Source organism: Ischnura elegans, assembly GCF_921293095.1.
Source record: "Ischnura elegans chromosome 13 unlocalized genomic scaffold, ioIscEleg1.1 SUPER_13_unloc_1, whole genome shotgun sequence".
NCBI lineage: Eukaryota > Metazoa > Arthropoda > Insecta > Odonata > Coenagrionidae > Ischnura > Ischnura elegans.
Window position 1 is genome coordinate 15,663,223 of NW_025791657.1, and position 13,816 is coordinate 15,677,038.

General features: G+C 38.8%; 2 protein-coding genes across 2 annotated transcripts in view; both read left to right on the forward strand.

The window, feature by feature from the left end:
• The window catches only part of LOC124172301 (zinc finger protein 3 homolog), a 28,108-nt gene extending 24,374 nt beyond the window's left edge, over nucleotides 1-3,734 (forward strand). Inside the window, exon 9 of the mRNA XM_046551742.1 lies at nucleotides 1,995-3,734. Within this exon, the coding sequence (XP_046407698.1) occupies nucleotides 1,995-3,670 (1,676 nt within the window). The 3' untranslated portion in view covers nucleotides 3,671-3,734. The remainder of the gene's footprint in view (nucleotides 1-1,994) is intronic.
• Nucleotides 3,735-9,528: 5,794 nt separating this feature from the next.
• LOC124172110 (protein PXR1-like) lies at nucleotides 9,529-10,005 on the forward strand. The gene has a single exon (XM_046551516.1). The coding sequence runs from the start codon at nucleotides 9,529-9,531 to the stop codon at nucleotides 10,003-10,005; it is 477 nt and encodes a 158-aa protein (XP_046407472.1).
• Nucleotides 10,006-13,816: the final 3,811 nt, after the last annotated feature.

Here is a 13,816-nt window from a genome sequence, read left to right on the forward strand (position 1 = left end):
CGTTTATTAAAATCCTTCACGACTCGGGGGAAAAATGAATTCTCATATCTACCCGTTCCGCAAAACAACTCTTAATTTATCGCTTCTATCGGACCTGGAAATATAGTAGGGCTCTAGTATTTTGTCCTCCGTGTCGCTTTTAAAGAAATCCATTCCCAACTGTTCAAGAAATTTAAGCCTAGCATACAGCCTTCGAGTCTCCAGTGGCTCCCAGTCCAATTCAAATAACATCTGGGTAATGCTTTCTGTACAAAGGTAGCGGTTTTTGGCGAACCACACTGCCTTCCTTAGTATTTTTTCAGCTCGCTGATTAAGTCTTTCTTTGCTGGATTCCATACGCTCTTTGCATTATCGAGGTGCGGTCGGACGAGTGCAAATACCACCTATATTTACTATCTCATCTGAAAATCTTCCCACAATACGCTTGACAAATCCTAATTTCTTCAGGGCTATGCCACAAATATTTCTTATGTGTGTTCCCCACAATAGGTTCAAAGTTATCGTAACTCCCAGGTAGGGCACTTCGTATGTTGCCACTATGTTAACACCATCCGCTGCATAAACTTGGTTATAGTTGTACGAATTCCACAAGAAATTTACCGTCGTGCATTTGCTCAGATTAAGTTCGAGTGCCATCTCTTGGCTCCACAAATTAACGTTGTTTCAGTCCAATGATAGAATTTCATAGTCAGAGTGATCACTAATTTCGCGATAGATGACAGGGTCGTCAGCAAATAAACCTATTTTACTGCTAATGCGGGAGCAGAGTTCATCAATGTATATAATGAACAGCAGGGAAGAAAAATCTATTGTTCCCTTAGCCAAAATAATTGCTGAATGAAGAAGACCTACGTTGGTGCAAAAAAAAGAAATAGGTGAATTTGGAGAGAAATTTTCCCTTGCAAAAGCAAAGCAGGGGATTTATCTCTCTTTAGTTCACAGAAGAATTGTAAGATAATGTCATACGGACCCAAAATAATAAATTAGTCCTTATTCTTTCTAAAATGCATAACAACTATGCCATTGATGCTGAAAGGGATAGCCAAAATAAATCTGAAATGGTTACATCCTACAACAACGAAAATTGACGTCGATCTAACGGACCAATTCTGTGCGAAAACTATACTGCAGGACGTAATACAAGATGGCAGCCTGTGGTGTTTTTTTTTACTAATTATTGAAAATTTCTGCTTTGATTGCCCTTGGCATTTTAAAGGTTCATTAAATATCTTCTAAAGTTATAAGAACTGGTTTTCCGCAGAAGAAAGCTTGGGAAATGATTTAACTGCATATACTGAAAAAGAGTGGAAATGCTACTATCTCCACACAAATAAGAGCTCAGGCTTGCGTGCCATACTTGGAATATCTGCCCCCGGTGCCGCTCCAAACCATTGCTTATCTCATGAAAGTTGGGTATATTTCACTCAAGGGAGTTTCTTTTGGCTGTTTATTCATTGCTTTTATCTTTAAATTTTTAATTACCTCTATGAAAACTAATCCAGGAAAATTTCAAACTAATTTTTCGTACTACTCATCTGTGGTACCACAAAATTTAATGTGATTGCCATTGTTAGGAACCTTTTTAATTTAGAAAATATTCACCAATCATTAAATATTCGATTGAAAAGAAAAATATTTTTCCCTTTTTTAAGGACCAATTCTGAAAGGGGTCTAATTTTATTCTTTTTCTGCAATTGGAAGTTATACGTGTGGTGCGTATGTTTGTGCTTAATTATTTGTATACGTTTCATTTTAACCCATGATTTAGTCTTTTTTGTTCTACTACACCCCTGTTGCCCTCGTCATTTTTATGCTATGTGTTCTTTTCCCCTCCATTCATTTACATTGAGTCTCTATTCAAGTCCAACTTGGGCAGCTTTTGTACCACCTGTTTGTGCATTTTTCCGTCCATTCAATGGATTTTGTATGGAAGATGTTGTAGTCTTAAATTTCATATTTGACTGTGTTAGTTGCTATTTGAAATTTTCTTCTAGGGGTCCTGGCTGCCGAGCAAACAACATCCACTTCATATCTGCTTGCAGAAGGAAATCTAAGGAATCATTCAATTAATAAATGCATTGGTCCCACACCTTTGGTGACACAAATTGATTCCAACGCTGGATCTTCCCATGAAGAGAGAGAGAAAAATCTGATAGATGAAAACTTGGAAAAATGTGGTGCTTCTGACTCTGATAAGATATCAAGTTGCTCAATTCCTGATGACAGACAATGTAATACCAAAGACATTGAATCACTTAAAAGCAGCAGATGTGGACCCGCAATGGCTGTTGTTGGGGAGAGAAGTGGTTGTGATGCACCAAATACCTCGCATAACCTAACATTTATCAGAATAAGTAGAAATGACAGAAGTGGCTGTGAGACCATCATGGGAGGCAACAACGAGGTACTTAATTGCTTGATCGAAAATCCATGGAATAGTTACAGTTCAAACGAAGATTCATATAATTGTTTTAACTGCAGAGATGTGTTCAACAACAAAAAGGAGCTAATGAAACACATGAAAATTCATTTTGTTGCTCGTAATTTTGATGCTGCAGCAGAATCATCAATCGTAGATGTGTCTCTGGAAGCACTTCCATCAAGCGGACACATTAGTTCTTGCGAGCCTACCATCTCAAAGGCTTTAAGTGGGCTGGATAGGAAAAGACTAGAGCCTATGCAAAAAGAAAATGTGCTCATGAAGGAAATTAGTGGAGGAAAAGGGGATGAGAAAAACATAAGACGATTGACGAGAAGTTTCACAGTAGGAGAGAAATCAACTTCACAGCGTTTATCTTCAGAGTCATCTAGCGTTAGAAATGTACGCAATCACGTGGGTCCGAGAGAGGAAGAGAGACCATATTCATGCAGCGAGTGCACTGAGTCCTTCACTCAGAAAAGGGACCTCACCCTACACAAACTTACACACGCAGGAGGAAAAACGTATTCTTGTGGCACTTGCAGCAAGTCTTTCACTCATAGAGGTCATTTCAAGAGTCACGCACTGACACACGCAGTAGAAACGCCTTTTATGTGTAAGGTGTGCGGTAAGTCCTTCTCTAGGAAAAACAATCTCTACGCTCATGTACGTACTCACAGAGGAGAAAGTCCCTATTTATGCAACGAGTGTGAAAAGTCTTTCTGGAATAAGAGGGACTTAGTTAGACATGTACGCACGCACACGGGAGAGAAACCCCACTCGTGCAGAATCTGCCAGAAATCTTTCACTCGGAAGGGTAATCTCAAAAGTCACATGCGAACACACACGGGAGAGAGGCCTTTTTCATGCAATGAGTGTGAAAAGTCTTTCCCGATTAAGAACCACTTAGTTAGACATATTCGTACGCACACGGGGGATAAACCGTATCCTTGTAGCATTTGCCGCATGTGTTTCAATCAGAAGAGTATTCTCGACAGTCACTTGCGAACACATACCGGAGAGAAGCCTTTTATATGTAAGGTGTGCAGTAAGTCCTTCTCTAGGAAAGGCAGTCTCTACGCTCACGTACGTACTCACACAGGAGAAAGGCCTTTTTCATGCAACGAGTGTGAAAAGTCTTTCTCGATTAAGAGCAACTTAGTTAGACATGTACGCACGCACACGGGAGAGAAACTGTTTTCTTGCAACGAGTGTGAAGAGTCTTTCTCGAATACGAGCAACTTAGTTTGACATGTACTATGGGGGAAAAAAGTATCCCAACAAAGTTTGTGCCGCTACCATCGCTTCGCAGGAGAATGGCTTCCCTTTCTAACAGTATATAATCCTTGGAAAGAGACGAGGGAAATTCAAATACGGTCTTTTTTCAGCCACCAAGGTCGTGACGGTGAATTTGCCTGCCTCGAACCGAGGCTCGAACGTATTTCGTACTCCTCTCTACAATGATGGCGCATTTGATATCCCTAGGAATAGTGCCTTACTTTTACCCGCTATCTCGCTCTAACCCTCATTTCCTTTCCTTCTCCTCTCCTACTCCGGCACTCGTGATAAAATTCACTGAAAGCCCATCTCCACTTCCTCATTTTCTCGTCCCTGAAAATTTACAGGATAAATATTCGCAAGACGTAATCTGCAAGGCAGCAATGGCGAGGAGCGATTTTGAGCATCAGGAATTACTACTCTAAATACACTGGTCAACAAAAAACTCTTTTCTATCCTAGAGATGTTGTCGGATGATCCTTGAGGTGCTTTTCGTTCTGTTTCCAAATCTCGGCTCAGATATTTTCTATCACGTCTACTTTCTTTAGGACAACCGAACTAAATAAGGGTTCAAGAATATTTAATCAAATAAATCGTGATTTTAAAAATGTGAAAAATAGGTACTTTCGTAGGATTTTCTTATATATTTAGCTTAAAGGGCAACTTAAAAGGCAATGGTGTAACCTAGAATCTAATTGATAATGTGCAGTATATTCTCTATATTCAATTTATTTTCAATGCTTGGTTACAGAAAATTAATATATTATAGTCATAGACATTATCGAGAGGTACTTACTTAAAAGCAGTTTCTCCTTCTGCAGTGTAAATAACATCTATTGTTGCAGGTTTGTAATGACTAAAATGGTTTAAATAATTTGATAGTCTATTTATTAGCTGCATCACGTTTAACAGATTTTACGTTGATGAAAATACGTGTCTGAAGATATACAAACTATTATTAATGAAGCACACTTCAAAAGGATTTATATATTCACCATTATTCCTAGTACTTCTTTTCCACCTTCCCACATAAGATATGCTTCCTCTTTGATTTCCTTTCACTTTCCATGCATAAGAACAGAAAACTTGAAAACTCGCGCTAGCCCCGTTTCAAACATGCCGCTCGCAACACAAGAACACAGGGCTTCGGATAATAACGAAAAGAAAACTGTTGGCCTGCTGGGTCAGACGGGCTTCTTAGGTCGAGGAAAGCATAGAGGAAAAAAAACAGATGGAGGGGACCCAAGAGACGATGGAGGGGAGGTAGTGAGAGAGACTGCTGTGGGGTGAGAAGCTCTTTCACCGAGAGTGGGGGGTCATACAGCAGCGCCATGGAAGAAAAGATCGTAGGCGCTTGACGTTGAGAAAACACGCTCGGGAAATTGGGCTATAGCGTGGTTATTACAAAGATCACATTAATGAAACGTATCTTATTTCCAAGAAAAAGGAAGAATGTTCTCATTTCCCGGAAAAAAAATTCAAATCGCGCTTTCTACGTGGTAGAATTACATCGAGAAAACAGACGTTTTATTGTGTTTTTCAGCGCCAATAACTAATTAACAAATGCTTTTCAAATATTTTTTTTTCGCTTGCCGAGAACAATAATCTTAGCTTAAACCATATCCAAAACAAGTTCTCTCCAGAGTGTATAATAAGCGAGCAAATGGCGAGCAACCTGAAGTCTGCAGAGCCGTTTTTCGTGGAGGTATAGAACACCCTTAATGAAAAAACTGGAAATTTTAACACTTTAACTTAATTAAAAAAATGGCTGGATTCAAACACATTGCAAATCTACGGCGAAAGAATTGACCCAATTGCAGCCTTTCGGACGAATATGAGTTGAACGACCCCTCAATATTTAATCATCTTGTGCTCAATGTAGATTAACTGCATCAATATTGTTTTCGTTTGGTGGGTTAGTTATGTAATTATGTATCGGAAAAATTAATTAATATTGAATCATCGTATTGCAGTCCCGACTTTAAAACAGGAAGTTTTCCAGTGCACCAGCGTCCACAGAAAATAATTTACAATGTAAGTTTATTTTTTGAAAATACGAAAAAGCACAAATGCAGGCATAGCGATTCTTAAAGTCTAGATCAATATTGAATAATCAGGGTATGTGGTATGTCTATTTATATGCATTATTCTAGACGAAAAGGTTGGTTAACAATCTTCATTTTTATGCAAGTCTGGGTGCTAATGAGTTCGAAACTTCGTAGTGGCCGTAGGCTAATTTTGCTACCATTTCTTCGATCAATTCGTGTGACGGTAACATAGGTATTCAATAGATTTCATCAAATGTCATTGCCTCTCATAGAAATTGCAAAGGTTTTTGCCTGTCGAAGAATGTTTCTTCTTTGGTAATTATCCCGTAGTGAATAAATAGTTGTTTGGTTAATAATTTTTCTGTACCTGAACGGAGATATGTAAGAGTATAAATTATGAATCTTAAGGTGTTTTTCTGAACTGATATTTTTTCAGAATTGGTTAAATATTTTGAATGTCCCACCCAGTTTTCACATTAGAAGTTGAATTCTTTAACATATTCAAAATACAGAAAATTATTTCTTGTGGTTGTTTATATTATTTTCAAGTAACATACGACCGACATACCTATGTTCTCTATTACGAGAAAGCTTTGTGTTTTTAATCTACTTTACTTGCCTCTGAGATTTTGAAAATGCAGTTACTAATATGGCGATGAAACAATTACATGATTTTTAAATGTAAATATACTTCACTCGATTAGTGTTTTACATAAAAAGGTATATCTATACTCTGTAGGTTCTTAAAAGTTGCAAACTTTAAGACGCGCTTTAGCTGATTATGGCGTCGTTTATTACATGTTTTCTAATTAAGGTTTTGTATTCGTTTCTGAAACTTTTCTACCATCTACCATCATTAACTAGGCCATACTAAAAAGCTTCGATATCATAAAGCGTATTGAGAGCTAGATTTTTCTTTGATAAGTATTCTATCGGCCCATAATAAATACGACGGTTTCCAGATATTTCCGTTTCAACTCTCCACTAAGAAATCTTTGATTTGCAATGACTATATGTACGCCCGAACACGGAATAGGGTTAAAAGACTCATTATATATTGGTTATCCTTAATTCTCGGGTTCAGCCTTGTAAATAACAAGCTTGCATTTTCTTCCGTCGATTGATTTTTTTAAGAAAAGGACCTTAGGTTTGTCCAACATGATAGAGTAATTGTACTGATGTTAGATTAAATTGAATTCAGCAAAATCAGACTCCCTGCGCTCGAATGCCTGAAGTCAAAGGCATTAGAATACTTGGGCCAAGTCTAAGCCTTCGGACGGATAGGAGTGGAATGGCATGCTTATATTTATTCATTTGGTAGGAAATGTAGATTCACTCCAATCATAATTTTGTCGACAAGCGGAATATTATCGTGATTTTGCATCTGGAATCAAAGACAATATCGCCTCTTCATAATTGGAAACCGGACTTATGAGATCGACCGCTGGTAAGTCAATTGTGTTGGACTTATTAGATGGATCTCATAATTCTTGCCATATTTTGCTATTTTTTAGAGGCTATATCTATATTGAAAGAATAGAATAACTGATATTTCTATTGACTCAAATTACTCTTGACAAAAATTTTGGATAACATAATTGAATTTTATGACCGTGTGGGTACTTAATAGTTTACAACTGTGCAATGGCCTTAAGATGATAATTATATCATTTCTCCGATCATCTTTCATGATGATAATGTGAATATTTTATTAGTTTGAAACATTTGTTGTTACCGTTCATTGAAGGATATAAACCTTCATGGCGGTCGAAGAAAGTTTCTCGTCTAATAAAAGAACCTGTAACTAATAAATAATAGTTTTGTTGATTATGTTTCTTATCTCGGAGATATTTAAGAATATAAGTAATAAATCTTAAGGCGTTTTCCATTGAAAAGGAGCCAAGATACGTTCATGATTTTCTTACGTCGTTAATGTTTGTATATGTTGTTCAAATTTAACTTCAAAATGACAGCCTTACACGGGGTATAACGTAGTTAATGGATCAAAGGGGATATATAAGGCCCGCCACTCCGCCACGCCACTTATAAAACTTTGGCGAAGTAACATTTTCTGCATCCAAATGCCAGTGGACACACGTTTATCAACGAAGGCCTAGAATTTGGCCAAGTCCGTCCTATACGACCGATAGGAGTTGAACGATCCCGTAATATTTATTCGTCTGGTACGCAGTGTAGAAAAAGGGCATCAATGTAGCTTTTTACTACTGCAATAGTTATATAACTTTGGAACGAAAAATACATAAAATGTCGCTGCATTATGATCGAAACTGGACTTAAAAACAGGAACTGTGTTAGGTCATACAAGTTTGACTCACGGCATTGATCATACATCGCTGGCCTTACTTAAAAATGATATTTCTCTGAGCCGGTTGAATATTTTAAAATGCCCTCTCACAATGCGACATGAAACGTTGAAAACTATAGCATATACAAAGCACGGAAATTTATTTCCAACGGCGTTTTAAATGTTTTAAATTTACTAACGACTTAACATACCTTTGTAGTGTATTAAAATATGCATCCGTTTTTCTCTATTTGTGGTCGTATTTCAAATTTCGAAAAGCACAAGTGCCCACATAACGATTCTAACAGTCTTTATCCATATTAAATAATCAGGGTATGTCGTATTTATATTTATATGCATAACTCTTGACGAAAATGTTGCTTAAAAATTTTCGTTTTTATGCAAGTCTGGGTGCTCATGAGTTCAAAAATTCGCAGTAATAAGTTAATTTTGATACCATTTCTTCGATCAATTCGTATGATGGTAACGTAGGTATTCAATTGATTTCATCAAATGTCATTGCCTCTAATGGAAATTGCAAAGTTTTTTACTTTTCGAAGAAATCATTCGCCTTGACCGGGATTCGAACCCGCATTCCACGATTTCCGGTCGAGTGGTTTAGCCAGTTATCCTACCGAGGCGTCATTCTTCCTTGTGGATATGAATAATTCTAGAATATATGTAGAATGACGCCTCGGTAGCTTAACTGGCTAAAGCACTCTGATGGAAATCGGGGGATCCGGTTTCAAATCCCGGTCATGCGAGTGATTTTCTCTGTGGATCCTTCGTACGATTTTGCATTGCTAGTGACTCCCGTAAAAGTTATCACCGCGTTAACCCTTCGGACGGATAAGAGTGGAATGACATGCTTATATTTATTCATTTGGTACGAAATTTAGATTTACTCCATTCATAATTTTGTCGACAAGCTGAATATTAACTTAATTTTGCTTCGGGAATCACAGACAGTATCGCTTCTTCATAATTGTAAAACGGACTTATCGACCGCTAAAGATCGACCGCTGTTAGGCCAAATGTGTTGGACTTATTTGATTGATCTTATAATTGTGGTCATATTTTGAATTGATATCTAAAAATGTACTTGTTATTATTTTCAAAAATATTCAGTGCTATAAAGACGGTAAAATTTAATTATATTAAATTCGTCTGGTGTCTTCAAGGTGATTGTGCGATTTTGTTCACTTATTTCTTTGATGACTGATTGGGCGATTTTGTTCACTTATTTCTTTCATGACTTATCTAGGTGATTAGATGTTGCTAATTGTGCGTGTTTATTTGTTTGGTGTGTATTGAGAATTCGCATTCTTTTAATAAAAACAATGTAACTAGTCGCTTTAAAAGTTACACTGGTTTATGAAACGTTTTTTTTTAAATATAAACGGGTGAAGGGAGACGCCACAGATTCAGAGGTCAGTCCGCCTCACGCTTTGGACACTAGGAAAAGTGAGTTCGATGACATGACCGTAGGAAAATGTTCTCTATCCGATGATAAGAGAAAAATGAGAAAGGACCGTAAAGTAAAAGGTGAGGGGGAGGAGAAGCTGGAAGAAATTACGATTGGAGATGCAAAGGCAGACAAGGGGAGCACAGATTCGGAAGTCATTCCACCTCACGCTTCGGACACGAAAAAACGTAAATTTGATGACATGACGGACGGAAAACGTCATCAATCCGATAATAAGAAGAAAATGACGAAGGATCGCAACGAAAAATGTGAACGGGAGGAGAAGCCGGAAGACATTACGATTAGAGATGCCAAGGCCGACAAGAAGAGTGAAAAGAAGAAAAAGTCTCGCAAAGAAAAGAAGAAAAAAGATTCAGAAAGGATTTCTGAAGCCGAGGAAAACGGAGCAGCCAACGATGACAAGAAAGCAAAAAAGAAGGCGAAGAAGGAAAAAAAAGACAGGAAAGCCAACGGAATGATAAGAAAATAACTGAACACGTCCAAAACCAGACTGATTTTCAGACTAATTCAAATGTGAGGGTTGCAGGAGTTGATGCATGTGGAACGGAGGTGGTTATAAATCCTGAACTTATTTACCGAAAGAAATGTGGCCCAACCAAAAATAACGGCAATAATGCAAGGCCCTCTGTAGTATCTAGAGATGTCTCTGACTTGAATTTTGTTCCCTCACCTGACGAAGAATCTCAGAGTGAGGAGGACTTGACTGAGAACGTTGAAAAGGATATCCCTCATGTTGAGCGAAGGGATGACTCCGCCACGGATTTCGTAATCTCTACTGGTGATAAATCTCCGAGAGAGGCGGACGGACACCAGGGTTTGGTGGTACCGAGAACTTGCTCAAATCTGCCTAGCAGGAGCAGATGCATATCGAATAGAATGGCTCTGGACACAGTGGGGGCCTTGAAACCATGCCCCGTGTGCGGGAGGCGTATGAAGACACACATCGCACGGCACATAATGGCTGCTCACAAACACATTTGCTACTCCCTGGGGCGGGATAAAGTAGAATCATGTGCAAAATTTGTAACTTTCTTACACGGCAAGGGAGTATCGAGATACCCAGAGGACTATGTGAGGTACATATTTGGACCGTTATGGCAGACTAACAAAAAGATATTAATCAAAGGTCTTGCCAAACTTGGAATTCAAATTATTCCCTCAGGGACAAATTCGATAGTGGCCTGCAGCACCGAGATGAGAGAGATGGAGGAGGAAGACAGCTTTTCTCCTGTCATTAAAAATGTAATTCGATATTTTAACATTGATACGTTATTCTCTAGGCAATAAATGAATTACGATTTTTAATAATGTAGTGTTCTCTTTCTAGATCGAGGAACGCCGTTCAAAAAGGTGTGACGTTACGTCGTAAAATCTGGTTGATTTTTCACGTAAGTCCAGACAAGGGAAATACTCCAACCGTCGGTCACATGCTGGATCAGGGAAAGACTCCACAAACAAGAAAAACAGCTCACAAGAAAAAGGTAGCCAAAAATAATTTACGAGTTATTACCGTACGATATCTATTCAAAGTAGAGTATTCAAAAAATCAGAAGTAATACAGAAAACAATGATAGTAAATTCATGATCCCAAAGGAAACATTACCAGCTAAATACCAGCAGAAAATTGCTCTAAAAATCTCATGCCTCACAAGACATGTGACTCCCAGCAGGTCACGATCAGAAAGAGGGCTCTCCTATTCAGGAAAAGCCAGGATTTGAGGGGAGGGATTCTTCCAGGGAGTGGAGGGGTAGGCAGGCGAATTCAACTACGGCGCCACTCTGCATAGAACGGCCGCTCCACAAAATCAGCATTCCCTGGTTTTGAGACAACAGCACAGCACTCAGAATTTTCCCCTCAACTTCTGGGTTGGAGACATCAGAGGAATCAGTTCATTGGAACACCTGGAGGGGAGGGAGATACTGGGGTGAGGTGTTGGAGGGAGAGAGAGTTGTGATAGGACAATGGTAAAACTTCTCACTCCAAGTACAATACTAAGGCCTTAGCACCGATTTCCCCTTGCTTGCCAAGGAGTAAGTATTCCTCCGCAGTAGTCCTATATAAGTCTTGGATTGCAGGTAGGCTGGGTTCGGTGCTGGGTTCGGTGTTGGCTTCGGTGCTGGCTTCCGGTGCTGGCTTTCGGATGCTGCTTTCCGGAGGCAGCATTTTCCGGAGACAGGATTTTGCGAGACAGGGTTTTGCTACAGGCGTTTTGCGCGAAAAATCCTTTGCGCGAAAAAACCTTAGCGCGAAAAGTTCTTGGCGGGAGAAGTTCTGCGGATAAGTTCGGAGGAAGTTCGAGGAAGTTCGAAGAATTTCTGGGGGGGGAGGGGTACCAGAAATTTTGGGGGGGGGGAACACTAAAAAATGCCACATCCTCTGTGGGAAAATGACCACAAAAATTGCTTGAACTTGTGGACAAGACACGTCCACCAAGAACTGATTAATGCCAGGAAAACTTATCGAGGCATCACAGGTCCACTGGTTTTCACTGGATGAACCCCCACTGTTTAACCCCCCATGAATTTTACAAAAAACCATTATTCAGTGGTTAGAATTGAAATGAATATAAAAAAAGTTTATTGATTGAGACAATAGTTTTCAAGAAATATCACTCAAAAATAGTTTTAACCCTTTCGAGACCGCTGAGTTTTCGTCTTAGCATGACTGCTGTACCGAGCCCCAAGAAACTCTTCTTCCTCGTGGTACGGAGCATTTTTGAGGGCATTCGTTAAGAAGGGTCTAGCGGATTATCACACCCTCCGAGCTCCAACCTTTTTCGCCCCCTCGCAGCGGGGACTCCCCATTATCTCGGGCAGCGAGGGTTGATGTTCTCCCTCCTTTCCGGGTTTACGACCATGCCTGCGGCATTGGTTCGCGGTCAACTTATGGATTGCTTATATGGATTTTTCAAATGGATAATTGTTGGTTGCACGTAAATTGCAGACTTTGAATTGAATTCCTCATTTTTTTCTGAGCATTGTCAAATTTTAAACGAAGTTCTACGGTCAATTTTAACGGATTTAATGCATCAATCCTTTCAATGCCAAATATATGCTCCTAAAATTTTTCTTATCGAATTCAAACCCTTCCAAAAATCTCATTAGCTATTTCTCCGAAATGCATTACTCGAGGTAAAAAAAATCCTTGCAAGAAAAGCTCTTTGTCTGTCACAGGGCCACCTTGGTATCCCTTGGAAAGTACGCTTCACTCCGGCATTCAGAACACCTGTGGAGCTTCTCTGGAATTGCATTCATCAGTATAATTATGTTTTTTCTCGGAATTTTTTAAATCCCTCATTTTGTTTGGAAAATACGCTCCACCACGGGCTAAAATAACTCATGAAGACCTTCTCTGGAATTCCACCCATCAGTATAGAAACGTATTTCTCAGAATGGGTGAATTTATCAGAAAATGGAAATTGACTTTACAGGAAGTATTCCACAAGATCATTTGAATAAAATTCAACAAATTACGCAAAAAAATATTGAAAAAATTTCGGGTAAGAATTATCAGTAAATCATCAGTATATGATAATTACACTGAAATCGAGATATAAGTTAATATTTATCGTAGAATTTCGTTTAAAAATTGTAAACGCTGCTCAAAAGACAAACAATTCAATTCTTAGTTTATATTTCTTGAGAAATGAACAAATATTTATTTCGAAAATTGACTCTATAAACAATTGTATGACCGCTGTCCCTTACCGCTGAGAGGGGTTATAAAAGACGAAGGGTCCGGGTACCTGCTCCCGGATTCGGAGGGTTAATCCTAAACCCCGAAGCGTTGGGTCCCGAGACAAAGGCGACCCAAACCCACGACCGTCCTGGAAGGGGGAGAGCTAGAAAACGAATATATACGGGTTTCGTTTTCTTGACCGGGAAACTCTCACACGTATATATACGTCCGTGGGTTCCCGGGTCAGGAAACGTCCACACGTATATATACGTGCACGGTAGGGAAAAGGTTAACAAGAACATACATTTTATCACTCTGTAAATGATAACTTCAAGAGTGATGTTTGGAATTCAACAGAATTCTTGAGTAACATGACATAATTACAAGAGTGAGACAAGAAATAATGCTGAATGATATAGACTAAATTATTTAGCATTACATAGCAAGAAAATAAAATTAATAATCAATATGTCATAATGTGATGCTTGTTTCGGTGTACAGTGAATCAAAATTACAAATAATTATCATCAGCGACTAGAAGGAACTGGGAAGATTATTTTTGGTATAACACCAGGATATCTTTACCAAACTCAAATGTTCC

Excerpts from the sequence above, each read along its gene's own strand:
- LOC124172110 (XM_046551516.1), top strand. The coding sequence starts at position 9,529 with ATGACCGTAGGAAAATGTTCTCTATCCGATGATAAGAGAAAAATGAGA.